Below are 16,133 nucleotides of genomic sequence, written 5' to 3'. Positions count from 1 at the left end.
TAATAATAAAAACCCTGAGGTATCACAGGGTTCGTACAGGGGCTTGAAATCCTTATCATTATCCTCATAATGTGTTTTTTAAGGTTTCAAAGGTTTGATTTTGGATAAAGTGTTTGAAAATGTTTGAAATTGTATCTGTATTGTAATTCTTTCACAACAAATAGCTATAGAATATGAATTTAATTGAATTTCTCATCCATCTGTTATTGAAAAACACATTTTAAGTCGTTTATTGGCTAATTCCATCTCGTTTTAACGTGATATAAAAAGTGAAATAAAGCCATTTTTTAATTATGTGTATGTGTATTTGTAGAAATATGTGATTTACCACATCTGTAAGGTGCTGGAAAGGCTTGAAAATGGACCTTAAAAGTGCTTAAAAAGTGCTTGAATTTGACCTTGGCAAAGGTGTAGGAAGGCTGTTTTCAGTTAAGTACGATATGAAAGAGATAAAAGCAGGAAATCTTCATATTTGAGAGGCAGAAAACAGAATTTCTCTGCAAGAAAAGTTATTAAAACAGTTTGAATGGTCGACCGATCGCTGCAGCTCGAGTTATGGAACGAACATGTGGTGCAAATGTTATTTTTCAACAGTGTTTCTGGGAATGAAAGCCGTCATTTTAAAGGTGGATAATAACCCAACACACTTGCAGACATGTTTCTGCACGACAGCTGTGATTTACAGACCGGTCAAACCGTCGGACTCTCAGTGTAACGAGGTTTTATTGGAGCCTGAGGTCGACCGGGGCGGAGACGGATTCAGAAGAATAACAATGGATGAAATGTCTCTGCTTTCTCTTTTTGTCTGTCTGTGTGTGTGTGTGTGTGTGTGTGTGTGTGTGTGTGTGTCCAGGGGGTTTGTGTTTTTCAGTAAGGAGATCGAACAGTATGCCATCCCGTTCATGGGTTCTGACCCGTCAGTGGTGAAGAGAACCCAGCGTTTCCTGTACGAGGAGGAACAGCGTTCACCGGTGAGATTTTATCAACACGAGAACAAGAACAAGAACTGACTGTGGACTTTTGAACACATCCACAGTTGTTGAACGTGTCATCTTTCTCATAAAACACCCTGATTATTTTCCATATTTACATATTTTCTGGTTCATTGCTGCGGTTTCTGGACTATTAGGGCGCCCTCCCACTGTGCCTCCGTCCCGTGCCCCGTGCTTTAGGGTCCTTGTCCCCCCCTCCAGGCCCGTTTGTACTCACACTACCTGGGCCTCGGAGAATGCTTCTTGCTGCCTATACGTCATCACGCCGTAACACGTCACACGCATTTATGACGTCATGGCGATGCGTGGCTTTGTTTCCAGATCTTTCCGTAGACCTCAGAGTTTTTGTGCGTCTTGTCGACTGTTTTTGAATCTTTTCATCGACCAAATCTGCAGTAAACACTCCACCTCCGCATCACACCAACGTGAACCTTTCGCCGCCATTGTTTGAAATGTCCGTGCATGGTCCCTCCTTCTTTTTTCTACGTCCCAACAGGCGCACAGGAAATGACCTCAGAACCGCCGTAGGCCTCGTGCTCGTACATGTGCAAACGCGCTCTACAAAAGCCCACCTCTCTCAGACGGGCCGTGGACGGCCCGCTGGCCACAGTTATGCACAGAGTGGTTGCACTCACACTGGTCAAACGCACTAGACTTTAGCTGAAAAACCTTTTTTGGCGCGGTGCGGAAGGACAGTGTGAGTGCGCCCTTAAACACATCCACAGTTGTTGAACGTGTCATCTTTCTCATAAAACATCCTAATTATTTTCCATATTTATATATTTTTTGGTTCATTAGTGCGGTTTCTTGGTATCTCCTGCCACGTCAACGTATTTTCCGGACTATAAGGGCGCCCTCCCACTGTGCCTCCGTCCCGTGCCCCATGCTTTAGGGTACTTGTGCACGTAAAGTCTGACTCAGGTTAGAAACCTGTGAGAAAAAAGGTCACATCCCATTTCTCATCACAGCCTGGACTCCTCGATTAACCGCGGCTTGATTTGTACTTCGTTTATATCTCGCTTTGCATAAAAGCATCCGCAAAATGTGGAAATGCAAATGTAAATTTCCATGCAATCAATTATTCAACATGTCCTGTGCGAGGCAATAAATAAGTGCGCGTGCATGGAAACGTTTCGCTCTGATGAGACCCACTAATATCTCAGTAGTGTCCGTGTTTGGTGCACTGCAAACAAGTGTAATAGTTAGTACGAAGAACACGCACTCCCTGTTACTCTGACTACGCTCGTGCATCCCCGCGGTGAAACGCAAACCCCTATTCCCCTGCTGCACCTGTAACTAGGTCAGCCATCCCAGCAGCTGTCACTGTTTTGATCACAGCCGGAGACACAGGCGTTAATGAAACTACCTCATTATGTTGTTCAGACCGCCATCGACCAGCAGAAATATGATGAGTCATCTGTAGGGGCTCAACACTTCCTTCCCCCGCTGCTCATTACTCCTTTTGACAGCTCATCTCGCCCTCCCTCCCTCCTGCTTTTCTATCCCCTACCTCTACATTTAGTACATCCTCCACTCTCTTCCCTTCCCTTTAATCTCTTCTTCTTTCGTCCGTGTCCCTCCCCTTCTCTCTCGACTTACCTCCTTTCCCTCATCTCTCATTTCCTCCCCGCTTGCTCCTGTTATCTGCATCCCCTTATCCTTTCCCTTATATGTCACCTTTAATTTACCTTTTTGATCATCAACATTGTGCCTTCTCTCTTCCCTCCATCCACAGGTCCAGTACAGTGCCTATGTTGGGATCGGTGGCCTCTCCTCAGTACTAAAGTTCTTCTGTGGCGGCCTCTTCTTCTGGTTCATGGTCAAATTCAGCCTGGGACGGAAACTCCTCACCACGGTAGCAAGACTGTTCATCAACCATCCTCTTTTTGTAAAGTCTACCTTGGTATCTGCGGTGTAAAGCACATCATTCGAGTCCCTAGGTAGTGGAGTTCATTTAGGGCGCACTCCCACTGTGCCTCCGTCCCGTGCCCCGTGCTTTAGGGTCCTTGTCCCCCCCTCCAGGCCCGTTTGTCCTCACACTACCTGGGCCTCGGAGAATGCTTCTTGCTGCCTATACGTCATCACGCCGTAACACGTCACACGCATTGATGACGTCATGGCGATGCGTGGCTTTGTTTCCAGATCTTTCCGTAGACCTCGGAGTTTTTGTGCGTCTTGTCGACTGTTTTTGAATCTTTTCATCGACCAAATCTGCAGTAAACACTCCACCTCCGCATCACACCAACGTGAACCTTTCACCGCCATTGTTTGAAATGTCCGCGCATGGTCCCTCCTTCTTTTTTCTACGTCCCAACAGGCGCACAGGAAATGACCTCAGAGCCGCCGTAGGCCTCGTGCTCGTACACGTGCCCACGCTCGTGCTCGTACACGTGTGCACGCTCGTGCTCGTACACGTGCAAACGTGCTTTACTAAAGCCCACCTCTCCCAAACGGGCCGTGGACGGCCAGCTGGCCGCTCCTAGACGCGGTACGGTTGAACTCACACTGGTCAAAGGAACCAGACTTAAGCCGTGGAACCTGTTTGGGCACGGCACTGAGGCACAGTGGGAGTGGGCCCTTAAAGGAAGCAGAAGTTTTAGACTCTTAAAGATCAAAACATTTAATTGTGGATGAATGTCACGCTCAGGTGTGGGTATTTAGTCTAAAGGCTTACGCAAAGCTGTTGATGTTAAACGCAGCAGAGTGTGGCAACAGCTGGGAAACTACTTGATGCTTGTGAGTGTAAAAACGCTTCAAATCAACAAGGATTAAAGAGTTTTAACACTTCATTCGTCAGCCATGGAGAGTAAAGGCAGTCAGTGTATGGGCTTTAACTTATATCGTCACAAACTCAACATTTGATTCTGCTGGAAGAATAATTATGCAATAAGTCTAATTATCATTACGTTTGTTCTTGTTTTTCACAAAGTTCCCATCGCTCTTCTCCTTTGGCTTGTTCTCCAAGTCCGGTCCAACCATGAAGCAGGTAACACAAATACTGACTTCCATATATTTGTATCATGTTTTGTGTCTTGAGATGAATTGAAAGCTTCCTCGATGAAACGTCGTCTGCAGTTAGGAGCTTTGAAACCAAGTGATCAGGGAACAGGTCTGGATGATTAAGTTTGTGTCATTAAAGGCCCTGAAAACCTATTTTCTTAAACGTCTTATTATGAGCGACGGCGTCTAACGATGAACAGAAAAGTGTTAAAAGTCTCTAAAAGAGTTGTGGTTATTTCACGTGGCAGATTTCTGTATTTGTGGTTTTGCTCTTTCCGTGGTCGGACGGGAGAAATCGGGATTTTAACATCTATTTAATTCAATGTGAAGCATCAGATTAGATTAGATGAGTGTTAGAGTACCAGTCTTTAGGATTTAGGGTAATCTTTTAAGTTTCCATTAGTGTATTTTGAGAATTACCGTATTTTCCGCATTATAAGGAGCATAGAACAGACGCTCCAGTGGAGGCTGGGGTTACGTTCTGCATCCATTAGATGGAGCTGCACTAAAGGGAACGTCAACACAACAGTCAGGGGAGGTCGTCTTGTTGCTTCCTCCACTTCGGCACCATTGATTGGTTCATGTTCAACTCTCTGGCTGCTGCTCTATTCCCGTGTTCTACTGCGTGACTAATGGCCTTGAGTGTAAACTCTGCGTCGTAAGCGTGTCTCTTAACAGGAGCCATTTTGGGCTCTTTACACAAACACACACATGGAAATGAAACGGCACGCTTCGCGCAGTCGTATATCTCAACATGCACCGCGCGTTACTTCTTCTACGGGGGAAAATATAGTCGGCGGCTGCTCACCGTAGTTGGAGACCTGTTGTGGCTCAATATTGGTCCATATATAAGGAGCACCGCATTATAAGGAGCACTGTCGGCTTTTGGAGGGGGGGCACATGTTGCTCGTCCTTGAAATAGAATATCTGCAATACAACTCTGCACAAATTGGCTATACACACACACACACACACACACACCAAGTAAGGTTAGTTTATATGTTAAGGTAATTGGAGTAAATATGAGATTACTTTATGTACAGTTATTCTAACAACATGATTATAGTGGATATTACACATCATGATTTCATATATTGCTCATTTTGTTGTTTGTTTGCTTATGGCAGCCATTACAGCTCTGGCGACCTCGATGTACGCACAGTAATAATGCTCTTTGGATACTGTTTTATTGTACAGTATGTTTGTTGTTTCTCTTCTCTCAGATAGAAGACACCTGTTTCAGCTTGACACTTTTCGGGGAGGGCTACTCCGAGGGTACCGATCCCTCACAGGGCCGACCCGACGCAAAGATCTGCACTCAGGTCATAGGAGCAGGTAACACTGCCACGCTACAGGCTCTATGAGTTACACCTGTGCTGTGAGAAAAGGGCTCAGGAAATGGTAGTTCAGCCTGATTATCGTGCTACGGTTCACCTTAAAAAGTGCAGTTTGCAGTTTAAGAGTTATCCAGAGGAATGAGATATATCAGGGTTCAGATGCACATGCGTTGTTGTTTTTTTCTTTCCTGTAATACACTCACTGGCCACTTTATGAGGTACACCTGTCCACCCATTCGTTAACACTCATCTATGCCTTCATCACCTCCCGTTTGGACTACTGCGATGGTGTCCTGTCTGGACTGCCCACCAAGGCCCTGAGCAGACTGCAATATGTTCAGAACTCAGCTGCCAGGGTTTGAACCCACACAAAGCCCTGGCAGCATATCTCTCCCATTCTCCAACAGCTCCACTGGCTGCCAGTCAAGTCACGCGTCGCCCACAAGATCCTGCTGCTCACCTACAAATCTCTCCAGGGACTCTCACCACAATACCTCACAGATCTCCTCCACCCCTACACTCAGTCACGCTCCCTGCGGTCCTCCGACAAGGACCTGCTGGCCACCCCCTCTGTCAACGCTCCTACACTCTGGAACAGCCTACCACTCCATGTCCGCTCTGCCCCGTCTCTGCCTATGTTCAAAAAGCACCTCAAAAACATTTCTTTTCACCAAGCCCTTTGACCCCTAACCCCCGCCCCCCTCCTAATTGTTAAGTGACCGTGGGTACCATGAAAGGAGCTATATAAGTCCAAGTTTACTTTCTAGCAGAGAGGGAACAGCGGCAGAAGACCACACTGACTCTTTATTAAGCAGCAGGTGCGCCTAATAAAGTGGCCGCTGAGTGTACGTTGACAGTAAGAAAAGTATAGAACCTCACCAGACTTATCCACTAAGTACTCACGTAGTGTAAATAGAGCATTGACCATCTATGTTTTTGTTCTTTACAGAGCCTGGTTATGTAGCTACAGTTTCTGCGATGGTACAAGCAGCCGTCACTTTGCTGAACGAGCTACACTCTCTCCCCAGGAGGTCAGTTTTTTACTCTGTTTGTACGTTCTTTACTTTATCCCTCTCTCTCATAAATGGGGAGATTAAATGATGCCTTTCTGTCTTATCTATATCTGCCTACCTCCTTCCTTAAAGCATTATCCCACCCTCTCTCTCTCTCTCTGTCTGTTCTTGACAGGGGAGGGGTGTACACTCCAGGAGCCGCCTTCCATAAAACGAGCCTCATCGACCGCCTCCATAACCACAGCATTAAGTTCTCAGTCAAAAACGTCCAGTAACCCTTTGACAGTCACCACTGTAAAAGCCAAGCAGCTTCCTTACAGTATATTATATGACACCTCGGTCTATCAGACTTTATTTGTACAGCAGTTTTCATACATTCACATCCAAGGACATCTTTTGGCCCTGAGTCATCAGGAGACAAAGCAATGTAAAGCTACGTGTCATCAGTATAGCTATGAAAATGTATGCCGTGCCTCCTGATGATGTTTTCAAGTGGCGGCGTATCCGGCTGTTCAGTTTAACGTAACAACCTTTCAAAATAGGATTTCTGGGTCCAAACGCTGTTGGAACAAAACAGACAACAACGACCAAACATGTGAACAATCACCTCTTTCGTCAGTTAGACGTCTTTTTCATCAATAAGAAAGAGGTAAAACGACAATTACATTGTTTTTTCAAACACAGATCCGTTCAAACAACGGGGAACACGGCACTGCAGCCTTGTAGAAATCTTGAGTCCACAAGAATGAGACTCGATTTTAAGACTTTTTTTAAATTTAGCAGAGTTGTGGTGGTGCTGCAGGTGTCTTTGTAGTACTTGTGTTAGCCGTGGTGTAGCCTACGGTACTCACGGGAGTAAAGCTCAGGAGCTGCCATCCGTCCACCATCCCTTAGTTGCCAACACTGTGACTATAACTTGTAGCCTGATGTTAAAGAAAGCTGCGGGACTCACGTGTTGCGTGTTACGTGTTTGTGTTACGGGGATGACGGCACTATCTTCCTGTCTTATCTGTCACTCTGTTGCTGTTTAGCCACTTACATATTGATATGGCGAGACATCTGGTCGCAGCCTGGAGCCCCGTGTGTGTGCTTAAAGATTTTGAAGACGAGTAGAAAGAAGTTAAGGCACCAATCAAAGATGGCGTTGGCGTTGGGGGTATGACACATGCGCAGTAAAATCTGGTCCGCGCTATCATAGAAAGAGAACCGTGCATCTCCAGTTCCACTGAGCATGTGTCATACCCCCAAAGCACCGCCATCTTTGATTGGTGTCCTTGCCTCTTTCCATAGCCTTGGCCTTGGCTCTATGCGATTCCCGTAAACGACCCCATTGACCAAGAAAACGGCGACTGTCGCAGAAAAGCAGGTATGAAAAATACGAGGCTCGGAACAGCTTGGACCCGGGAATTGTATTTTGAAAGGGTGTTACGTCACGTCTTAACAGCCGGATAAAGGTAAAACGTGTAGGACCTAAAGTTGAACGGAGAGGAACTCGATAATTCATTTCATAGCTTTTCGATTTGAATCAATTAAAAACTAGACAAGACCGCTAAAACAGGGAGAGGTTCATTTTTGCTAAATTCGATATTCCACACTATAGTAGAAACTAGACGAGTATGATTGTTTGAAATGTTGCTGTTTTTATAGAACATATAGTCTGGAATGATAGAGGATGTGTTTGCTGCTGTTTATCTTTTGCATCTATCATCTGTTTTCTACTTGGTGTATATCTACAGTAAGAGACAAGATGGTGCAATACATTTCATGCCTTCAATGCTCTTCGATTTTACAGTTATACGGTTATACATAAAGGAACCAAGTCTGGCTGTATTCTCATCTTGTCTCATCTCCAGCCTCTTATCCGGGGTCAGGTCTCAGGGGCAGCAGCTTTAGCAGGGGACCCCAAACTTCCCTTTCCCGGGCCACATTAACCAGCTCTAACTGGGGGATCCTGAGGCGTTCCCAGGCCAGTGTGGAGATCTAATCTCTCCACCTGGTCCTGGGTCTTCCCCGAGGCCTCCTCCCAGCTGGACGTGCCTGGAACACCTCCCTGGGGAGGCGCCCAGGGTTCATCCTTACCAGATGATCCTGAACCACCTCAACTGGCTCCTTTCAACGCAAAGGAGCAGCGGCTCTACTCCGAGTTCCTCACGGATGCTGAACTTCTCCCCCTCTCTCTAAGGGAGACTCCAGCCCCCCTCCTGAGGAAACACATTTCACACGCTTCGACCCGCGACCTCATTATGCCGGTCCTGACGCAGCTTTCATGACCACAGGTGAGGGTAGGAACGAAGAATGACCGGTAGATCGAGAGCTTTGCCTTCTGGCTCAGCTCTCTTTTCGTCACAACGGTGCGGTACAGCGGTGCGGTGATGCAGTGATGACGTTTTATATCCAAAAGGTCAAAGGCCAACTTCAGTGTGTCAACATAATGTTTCATAACTCAGGAACAGAAGGGGAGACATTTGTTTGGATTCTCAATTGATGACGTATTAAGTCGGGGGTCCACCCCCAGAAAATGTTGAGCGTCAAACACTTTCTCATTCCTGCATTCAGCACTCAAAGAAACCTTTTCTATTATGACTTAATTCTCATGAAACAGTGGACCTTTTACTCCGTGACGGATTAGAATTTCATGGAAGACTGCAAACATTGCTTTTGAGGCATCCTGACCCCTACTTTACCGGAGACAGTGTCGTGTCAATGAGTTGCGTTTTAGCCGTATTACAAAATAAAAGTCCTTTGCTACTTTCACGCTTTTAGTGGAGGATACAAATGCACGTGCTGTGACTATCGAGGGGGACGTGTCCCCTGGGATCTGCACCCATGATGAATAGAAACTACGATATATATTTGACTCATTTGAACTTCATGCGTACAGATAAATTAAACTGATATCGGCTGCATGGACACAAACTATCCACCAGATAGTTTGTGTCCATACAGTCCACCTAAACACTTACTTGAGCAGAGATTGTTTGCTATGCTTCAGAAGGTATTGAAATGTAATGTTTTCTAGTGTAAACTTTAATTTATAGACACAATTGTTGTCTCACCAAACAGCGATTAACCGTTGTTTTTTATTGATATTGATAATAGGTAAATATCAGTGAGGCTGCAGGCTTCCTCCCACTTGAACCAACCCCTTTTCTGCCACCAGGTGTCAGTATTTCTGCTGCTCCTCCTGCCAAATATTTACAAGACATGACAGTAGAGGTCATTTGGTGCCTTTGAGGATGACAGAGACAGTGCGTGGCCTTAATTAAAATACTGTGGGCACAACATGAAAATCTGTAGAAATGGGGACAGAATCCCAAGAGGGTTACTGAGAGGTCGCTCACACCTCACGATTGAATAGGTTGTCAAGTTCAAAAGGAACTATTGTCTCTGTTTTTACTCTCTCCTCGTTCTCAGTGAGACTCATCTGCTTCCCTGCCCCCAGCTGTCACCAGCCCTCCAATGATACAACACTCGCACAAACATAAATACCACTGTGTGTGTGTGCAGTGAGTCTACTGACAGAGAATGTCCGTGGGGAAGTTTCTATGTTAAATAGCTCCTACGGTGTGATGGCGAAGGGATGGTGTGGAGGCATTTTTGGTCGACAAGAATGAGAGAGAGGGGGAGAGATTGCAGTGGTTTCCCTTTGCGTAGCAGAGAGCAGCCCCACCCCTCTCCCTTGCCCCTGCACGCCACCAGTCCGCCATTGTAGCTGTGCAGATATTCATGTCACGCCCCTTACCTCCACCACCTTTACTGTCTTCCCCTCTCCCTTTGGATCTATGGGTCCTAATAATCCATCTGCACTCTTAAATTCAAAATTGCTTCATTGGCACGACCATAATTTATCAAGGTTTACAATTTAAGCATTCAATATTAGAATATTTGATCAGCAGACACAGGACTTTGACCCAGCTGACCGTGTCTCACGTGGAACCAGGAGTCAACATTCACGTATTTGCATCGTCATGTTCTACCGCATGTATTTATATACTTAAAGTGAAATTCTGGTGTAAAATCATCCCAGGCTCTTTTTATGTAAACACACTCATCATATAAGCCATTGAGAATTTTTTTTTTCTGTGTTCAAACTACTAACGGAGAAATCTGGGACAGACACAAACAGTCGCTAACAGCCAAATGCGGCTAACACTGATTAGCTTGGGGCGACAAGTTGAAGGCAATAAAACGCCTTTTTTAAGCTCTAGTACTGCTCCGAATAACAGCAAACCTCTGCAGCAGCGTGAGAAGAGTCCCTACACATTAACTGAAGCACCAACAACGTAGTTAGTGAACCCAGAGTTTTCCAAACCAAACTCAGTCCAAAGCAACTGGACTTGGTTATTTGTCTGGGAAGACGTTTCACCTCTCATCCAAGAGGTTTCATCAGTTCATGTACGCATCTGACCAGGCTGGGACTGGACCAGGACCAGGACCAGGCTGGGACTGGACCAGGCTGGGACTGGACCAGGACCAGGACCAGGACCAGGCTGGGACTGGACCAACTAACTGGTGTGGAGATCCAGGTATTTAACCTTTCATTCAAGTTCGCTTTGCAATGGCCCCTCACTCTGGCTCTCTTTGAGTCTGTGTGTGTGTGTGTGTGTGTGTGTGTGTGTAGGTTGCTGTGGCTGCCCTTCTGGTGAGTATGCGGAAGCACCACTGTGCACATCTGCCACCCCATTATCTAGCCTCAGCCTTAAATTTGGTAGTGATAAAAGTGAAGTAAGTCCAACATGTCCCTTCAAGCAGTTCAATCAATGAGCCCGACAGTGTCAGTATGACGACAGTGATGGAAATAAGACAGTGAAAATAAGTGCAGTCTGAAGCAAATACATTTCAAATGCCAAGTTGTCTTTATTGAAAAGCAGGACAAGTGCAAAATAAAGTGAAACAGAGCTTTAATATTCAGTTGTTCATTAACATTGCCATTGGAAAGAGTATTATTATAATTACTATGTATTTATAGTAATTGACACAAAGTTAAACTCATTAGAACTGATGCTTTCTGATTTGACCAGCATTAATCACATTGTTTCATAATGTAATGATTTCCGAACATGGTTGGACTTTGCTCTCCACTTCAGTGACAGTGAGAATCGGGAGCTCTGCTGTCATGATGAAGGCTTTCAGGCTTTTACTGATGAACACACAGGTACACAGGGCTGCCGCCAGTGCCAGTGTTGAGACTTCTTTTAATGACATTGACACCAGCCTTCCCATACGCCTGAAGAGCAGTTGCGCTGAAGATCAGGGTGATGCCTTTAACGGGCTTGTTGTCTCCATCTTTCTTGAACCAAAGGTACACCTGGCTCTGTCCGGCCCCCTCGTTCAGGTTAACTTCCACTGGCGTGTAACTTTGATTAAGGAGGCTCTTATATTCAGATTCTTTGGTGGAGATTTGCAGAAATTGGACTGCACCAGCAGAGTCGGTGGTCTGGCGGTACCAGATGAAGACAGGAGCTCCTCCGACATCCTTGTTGGTGCTCTCATTCACACGGATGTAACCATCTTTTAAGTTGTCAGCGTCGTTATTGTAGGAAGCTGTGGCAGTGACGTCACAGATGTAGGTTTTCTGCTCTCTCTTCAACCAGGCGCAGATCCTCTTCCCACCAGCCCCGTGGTTCAGATTAACGGTCAGGCTCTCCCAGTCGTCAGCAAACTTCTTGGCTTCACTTTCTGCATCTGTAGTGACATCAACCTCCACTATAGGAACATCATACTGTGTTTGCCCCTTGAAGTACCACAGGTAGACGGCATCCCCTTGTGCTCCAGCGTTGAGATCTTTGGGGATCTTTGTGTGCCCTGCACTCTGCAATCCAACTTCCATTTCAAGGTTGAATGTAACCTGAACACTGGTGATTGGGTCTGCGCCATTTTTGTACCAAAGATAGACGACGTTCCCTGGTAACCCTTCGTTCAGATTAACATTGATTCTCTTGAAGCCGTTGGATTTGAGCCTCGACTCATCAGCGTCATCAAGAGACACATCAAGGTTTGAGATGTAATTGGTCATTGTGGGTAAACTGCATTAAAGAAAGACACATCATGAGTAAACAGAGCGTGTAAGCAGCATGACGGTTGTCAAATCTGGATCATCATAATGACATCTAAGATGCATTCAGTTTAAAATGTGCATGCAAACTACATCCATTCACACTGAAGAGGACTGATGACACTTTCTGAAATAGAGAAATGCATGTCCCACAATAAGGAAAGATGAAACAAAGCTCTTGAACACTTACATGTCTGCTGACAGTGAATGATCTGCAGGAAGAAGTCAACTGGTGCGTTGAAGTCAGTTGTACTTTCCACCAATCAGCTGCCTTTATATAGAGAACTGAGATGTTGCAATCGACCGGGGAGGAGTCCTTTTCCAAAGAACTGAGGTTATCAGATACCAGATCAACGTATGATGACCTCATATGATATTATGTGAATTATTATATTTAAGTTAAACACACACACACACACACACACACACACACACACACACACACACACACACACACACACACACACACACACACACACACACACACACACACACACACACACACACACACACACACACACACACACACACACACATGCTCCTTCCTATGGAAGTCATATCACACACACACACACCTTTCTGTGAAAGTCATATCACACACACACACACACACCTTTCTGTGAAAGTCATATCACACACACACACACCTTTCTGTGAAAGTCATATCACACACACACACCTTTCTGTGAAAGTCATATCACACACACACACCTTTCTGTGAAAGTCATATCACACACACACACCTTTCTGTGAAAGTCATATCACACACACACACACACCTTTTTGTGAAAGTCATATCACACACACACACACCTTTCTGTGAAAGTCATATCACACACACACACACACACACCTTTCTGTGAAAGTCATATCACACACACACACCTTTCTGTGAAAGTCATATCACACACACACACACACCTTTTTGTGAAAGTCATATCACACACACCTTTCTGTGAAAGTCATAACACACACACACACACACACACACACACACACACACACACACACACACACACACACACACACACACACACACACACACACACACACACACACACACACACACACACACACACACACACACACACACACACACACACACTACCCTCAGTAGTAAACATAACAATTCAATATTTTTATTGAAGAATCATTCTCTTCATGTCCTGGTTTCAAAACTGATGATACAAACAATTAACTTATGGTTTGTTGTTAATCCTGTGAATGTTCTCATGTGTCCAGGTCGTCGTTCTCCTCAAAGCACTTTCAGGGCGCACTCCCACTGTCCTTCCGCACCGGGCCAAAACAGGTTTTTCGGCTAAAGCCTAGTGCCTTTGACCAGTGTGAGTGCACCCGCTCCACGCATAACTGCTGCTAGCTGGCCGTCCACGGCCCGTCTGAGAGAGGTGGGCTTTAGTAAAGCACGTTTGCACGTGTACGAGCACGAGCGTGCTCACGTGTACGAGCACGAGGCCTACGGCTGTTCTGAGGTCATTTCCTGTGCGCCTGTTGGGACGTAGAAAAAAGAAGGAGGGACCATGCGCGGACATTTCAAACAATGGCGGTGAAAGGTTCACGTTGGTGTGATGCGGAGGTGGAGTGTTTACTGCAGATTTGGTCGATGAAAAGATTCAAAAACAGTCGACAAGACGCACAAAAACTCTGAGGTCTATGGAAAGATCTGGAAATTTCATCTGAATCCAGTTTCAAGTCTCGGACTTTGTTCACAAAGTCTATGGCGTTCTGGATGTGGTGTGGGGTGTTGCCCACCAGTGGTGCCAGGATATTGGCAACGTGCTTGGCAATGTTATAAGCAACAGAGTTTATGTTGTTGACAACGGGCCTGAGCGCTCGGAGCCCCTTCTTTATGGGGTTTCAGGAGTCCATATAAGCAGTGGTTGAGTCCTGGGGATAGAGCCTGTAATATTGTGATTGGTCAATGACCCCTTCTTTTTGTAGTTGCCGTGGAAACTCTATAATGGTACCTTTCTGTGGAAGTCATATCACACACACCTTTCTGTGAAAGTCATATAACACACACCTTTCTGTGAAAGTCATATAACACACACCTTTCTGTGAAAGTCATATAACACACACCTTTCAGTGAAAGTCATATCTCACACACCTTTCAGTGAAAGTCATATCTCTCTCACACACACACACACACACACACACACACACACACACACACACACACACACACACACACACACACACACACACACACACACACACACACACACACACACACACACACACACACACACACACACACACACACACACACACACACACACACACACACACCCCTTTTTCAGAATCAACGTTCATACACTCACACAGAAGCTGCATGTGTGTATTCAATATCACACCAACTAAAAACTAAAGAAATAAACAAGTGATAAATTAAAAATACTAAATAAATAAGGCAAACCTAATAAGCTAAACAGTGCACATGTAAACAAGTGACATAATATGAATCAAAAATACATTTTGTCTTCGTCTTGGGGTCACGGTCCGGCCCCCCTCACGGAGGACAGGTACAGGGCAGAGAGCCGGGAACCAGAAAAAAGGCCTCTTCATTATTTAATAGTCTTCTCTATTAAGTTATGTTGCTGTGGGCTTCTATTATATCGCGTAATGGCGCTGGTAAAAATAAGAATTTATATAAATATATACTGTTTTTTTTCTTCCGCCCGTTTGTGGGCCCCCCCGCGGATGACGGCGCCCCGAAAAAGGCTCAGGAAATGGTAGTTCAGCCTGATTATCGTGCTACGGTTCACCTTAAAAAGTGCAGTTTGCAGGTAATGTTATCCAGAGGAATGAGATATATCAGGGTTCAGATGCACATGCGTTGTTGTTTTTTTCTTTCCTGTAATACACTCACTGGCCACTTTATGAGGTACACCTGTCCACCCATTCGTTAACACTCATCTATGCCTTCATCACCTCCCGTTTGGACTACTGCGATGGTGTCCTGTCTGGACTACCCACCAAGGCCCTGAGCAGACTGCAATATGTTCAGAACTCAGCTGCCAGGGTTTGAACCCACACAAAGCCCTGGCAGCATATCTCTCCCATTCTCCAACAGCTCCACTGGCTGCCAGTCAAGTCACGCGTCGCCCACAAGATCCTGCTGCTCACCTACAAATCTCTCCAGGGACTCTCACCACAATACCTCACAGATCTCCTCCACCCCTACACTCAGTCACGCTCCCTGCGGTCCTCCGACAAGGACCTGCTGGCCACCCCCTCTGTCAACGCTCCTACACTCTGGAACAGCCTACCACTCCATGTCCGCTCTGCCCCGTCTCTGCCTATGTTCAAAAAGCACCTCAAAAACATTTCTTTTCACCAAGTCCTTTGACCCCTAACCCTCGCCCCCCTCCCAATTGTTAAGTGACCGTGGGTACCATGAAAGGAGCTATATAAGTCCAAGTTTACTTTCTAGCAGAGAGGGAACAGCGGCAGAAGACCACACTGACTCTTTATTAAGCAGCAGGTGCGCCTAATAAAGTGGCCGCTGAGTGTACGTTGACAGTAAGAAAAGTATAGAACCGCGCCAGACTTATCCACTAAGTACTCACGTAGTGTAAATAGAGCATTGACCATCTATGTTTTTGTTCTTTACAGAGCCTGGTTATGTAGCTACAGTTTCTGCGATGGTACAAGCAGCCGTCACTTTGCTGAACGAGCTACACTCTCTCCCCAGGAGGTCAGTTTTTTACTCTGTTTG

The 16,133-nt window shown here is 45.6% G+C and overlaps 2 protein-coding genes across 2 annotated transcripts in view; one reads left to right on the top strand and one right to left on the bottom strand.

The window, feature by feature from the left end:
- The window catches only part of LOC310961431 (saccharopine dehydrogenase-like oxidoreductase), a 36,643-nt gene extending 29,050 nt beyond the window's left edge, over window positions 1–7,593 (top strand). The window contains exons 16-21 of the mRNA XM_083933482.1: window positions 854–971; window positions 2,728–2,847; window positions 3,922–3,978; window positions 5,216–5,327; window positions 6,279–6,360; window positions 6,518–7,593. Of these exons, the coding sequence (XP_083789608.1) occupies window positions 854–971; window positions 2,728–2,847; window positions 3,922–3,978; window positions 5,216–5,327; window positions 6,279–6,360; window positions 6,518–6,617 (589 nt within the window). The 3' untranslated portion in view covers window positions 6,618–7,593. The remainder of the gene's footprint in view (window positions 1–853; window positions 972–2,727; window positions 2,848–3,921; window positions 3,979–5,215; window positions 5,328–6,278; window positions 6,361–6,517) is intronic.
- Window positions 7,594–11,186: 3,593 nt separating this feature from the next.
- On the bottom strand, window positions 11,187–12,637 carry LOC310962139 (uncharacterized protein). The gene is made up of 2 exons (XM_083934523.1): window positions 12,588–12,637; window positions 11,187–12,368 (listed from the first exon to the last, which is right to left on the bottom strand). The coding sequence occupies exon 2, from the start codon at window positions 12,356–12,358 to the stop codon at window positions 11,480–11,482; it is 879 nt and encodes a 292-aa protein (XP_083790649.1). The 5' UTR covers window positions 12,359–12,368; window positions 12,588–12,637; the 3' UTR covers window positions 11,187–11,479.
- Window positions 12,638–16,133: the final 3,496 nt, after the last annotated feature.

The sequence above is a fragment of the Echiichthys vipera genome, assembly GCF_963691815.1.
Source record: "Echiichthys vipera genome assembly, chromosome: 19".
NCBI lineage: Eukaryota > Metazoa > Chordata > Actinopteri > Perciformes > Trachinidae > Echiichthys > Echiichthys vipera.
The sequence above is the reverse complement of the archived record's forward strand: the minus strand, read 5'-3'. Positions and strand labels throughout refer to the sequence as shown.

Excerpts from the sequence above, each read along its gene's own strand:
- LOC310962139 (XM_083934523.1), bottom strand. The coding sequence starts at position 12,358 with ATGACCAATTACATCTCAAACCTTGATGTGTCTCTTGATGACGCTGAT.